We start from the raw sequence: 2,466 nt of genomic DNA, 5'->3' as shown, positions 1-2,466 counted from the left end.
CTGTGTATAAAAACTTGTTTGTGAATTATGTTCAATTGCACAGGGATACCAACACCGGACAACTTCCAAACCTGCCCCAAAGATTTCTTTCTTTTTAAACCATGCACCCTAATTAACTACAAAGAACAGTTTTAGAGTTCAGGTTTTTGAGTCTCAACTTGGTGACATACTATCTGAAGGTCTGATCGCTGATCACCATCCCGTCAGGCTCAGCTTGCCCTAAATGCAAATTTAAGTTAAAAATTAACACTCATTACAGGAATTCCAGCTCCCCTGACCCCCAAACTTCTTGTCCCAGGGCATTTACACTTGACAGTCTCATATGGAATACCTCCACTTATCTGCTAACTCCTTCTTTTACTTGCCCCTTGGATATTAGAAGGCATCCCACTGTAATTATAGGATTGCTGATCCTATACGTAAAATTTATAAGTGCAGTTGTAGGTATTATTCATGCTATAATTTCCAAGACTAACATGGTGATTTCCAAACAGCCAATGTTCAAGGAAGGTTTGGGGAATAAAAGAAACAGTGAGCATGGGGTCTAATTTATTGATGTTTATTTTTAATATATCTATAAACAAGTTAAGCAAATTCAAGCATATATAATTTAATTGTATAAAACAAAAATGTAAAAGGTATAAGAGGGCCATAGGTTGGCAATCTTTAATTTGTTCTCTATTTTTTGAACCCAACCACCGTAAAGCTGATTACTCTCACATTTCCAGTAAATATCTATGGCAATTCGATGTTATGTTATTCCAAATTACAAAATAAGATGGTTTCACATTTAGTCTTACAAAATAACAAAACTCTTACTATTAAATCTCATTATAACATTAAATGTATGATCAATATCTTTAATAAACTTGGAGATTTTGAAGCTAATTAAATCTATATTAAAGAAACAATATTTGAACAAATACATATGTTAAAAAAGAATAAATTTTCAAGTTACACAATAATATAGGAACACATAGGCATATATACTGTGTTCCTTTCAGCCCCAACTCAGACCTAAATTCTATGAACACTAACTGCCCTTTTACAAACACAAAGTGAAAAACCTGCCTCAGGCTTCTCTAGGAGCAAGAGAAATGAATGGACTTGGCCCTAGAACTTGCAGTGGCCACAGAAGCAGAGACAGACCTGGCTGAAATTCTGGCTCGGGCTCTCTCTTCTTCATCTTGCAAAGCCTCCTCATACTGAGATGGGAAAGAACTCGGGTCAGTCCTGTGAAACTTGGCCATCAACTCCAGGACTTTCAACTTGGTGGTTTCAGCGTGGGCTCTCGGGCCCCACAGGAATTCAAACTGTGCGGGATCCCTGTTGGCCACCTGCCGGTACTCTAGGTACTTTTCCTTCACGAAATCTTTGGTGATGAGCTTCCTGGGCTCCCCAAAGATGGAGTGCTTCCTCCCAGCATATACCCCCGTCAAATTCAGCGCTTCCCAGACTTCCTCTTCAGTGGCACTGTTGCCCTTCATGAAGATCACACCCAGGATAAAGATCAGGATGCCGGTCTTGGGCATGCCCTCTTCACCACCCAGCACCCCATCATAGGTGAGGCCCAATTTGATGAAGAGGCCATAGCAGTGGTTGATGGGATCCACTCTCTTCACATCAAGGCCAAAGACCATCTCCATGTGCTCAGCGGCTCTCAGGAAGATCTCAGTGAAGTGGTCTTCAGACTCTTTGATGACAATCTGCATGTCTGCCTTTGTCACTAGCTCTTTCATGTGATACTTGAACAGCATGAAATTGACCAACGAAATCACCTTCTTATCTACAGCATCCATGGGCACATTCCTGGGGTCAGGCCCAGCCCATGAGGTGCTATCCTCTTCTTGGCTCCTGGAGCCCTCATTCAATTCACTTGATGAGGTGGTTGTGATGGCAATGGAAGATGAGCAGAAACTCTGATGACTCTCAGGGGTACTGGGTTGACCAGCATCAGGAGCCTCCTCTGAATTGCCAGGCATCAGAGGATAAGAGGAGAGATGGGTCTCTTCCAGAGCCCTGGAGACCTGTACAACTTCCATATCTTGGATCTCACTGAAGGTCTGAAAGCACTGATCGTATAAGCATCGTGGATTCTTTTGGTTCTGAAGCATGGTGACTTTTATGAGTGGCAATAGACAGGAGTGAGGACAGGGGAGTGGGCAATGGGGAATCACAGCCTAAGAGGAAGAAGGAGATGTGAATGGCCTCAGCTGCTAAACTCCACTGGGGTGGCTCTGATAAAACTGCCTCCAATGGACTTCTCCCGACAACACTGTTATAGGGCCTCACAGGTCTCCCAACCTCTTGGTTGCTATGTCCCTGAAGAGCAATGAAGGAGGATGTCTGAATGCTCCTGAGGATGCAGCCAGCAAACCCAGGCTGAGAATTCTCAGAGATTGCAGTAAGCACGTGTGGTGGGGCTCTAGACAGCCATTTCTGTTCTGAGGAGGGTGGACCCATCGG

At 43.3% G+C, this 2,466-nt stretch overlaps 1 protein-coding gene across 1 annotated transcript; it reads right to left on the bottom strand.

Annotated features, from left to right (window-relative positions):
- Window positions 1–1,082: 1,082 nt before the first annotated feature.
- Window positions 1,083–2,114, bottom strand: MAGEB16 (MAGE family member B16). The gene has a single exon (XM_032426487.1). It carries the CDS (start codon window positions 2,112–2,114, stop codon window positions 1,083–1,085), a length of 1,032 nt encoding a protein of 343 aa, XP_032282378.1.
- Between the last annotated feature and the right edge of the window lie 352 nt (window positions 2,115–2,466).

Source organism: Phoca vitulina, unplaced genomic scaffold, assembly GCF_004348235.1.
Source record: "Phoca vitulina isolate PV1807 unplaced genomic scaffold, GSC_HSeal_1.0 scaffold35, whole genome shotgun sequence".
Lineage (NCBI taxonomy): Eukaryota > Metazoa > Chordata > Mammalia > Carnivora > Phocidae > Phoca > Phoca vitulina.
Note: the sequence above shows the minus strand (reverse complement) of the source record. Positions and strands in the feature narration are given on the sequence as shown.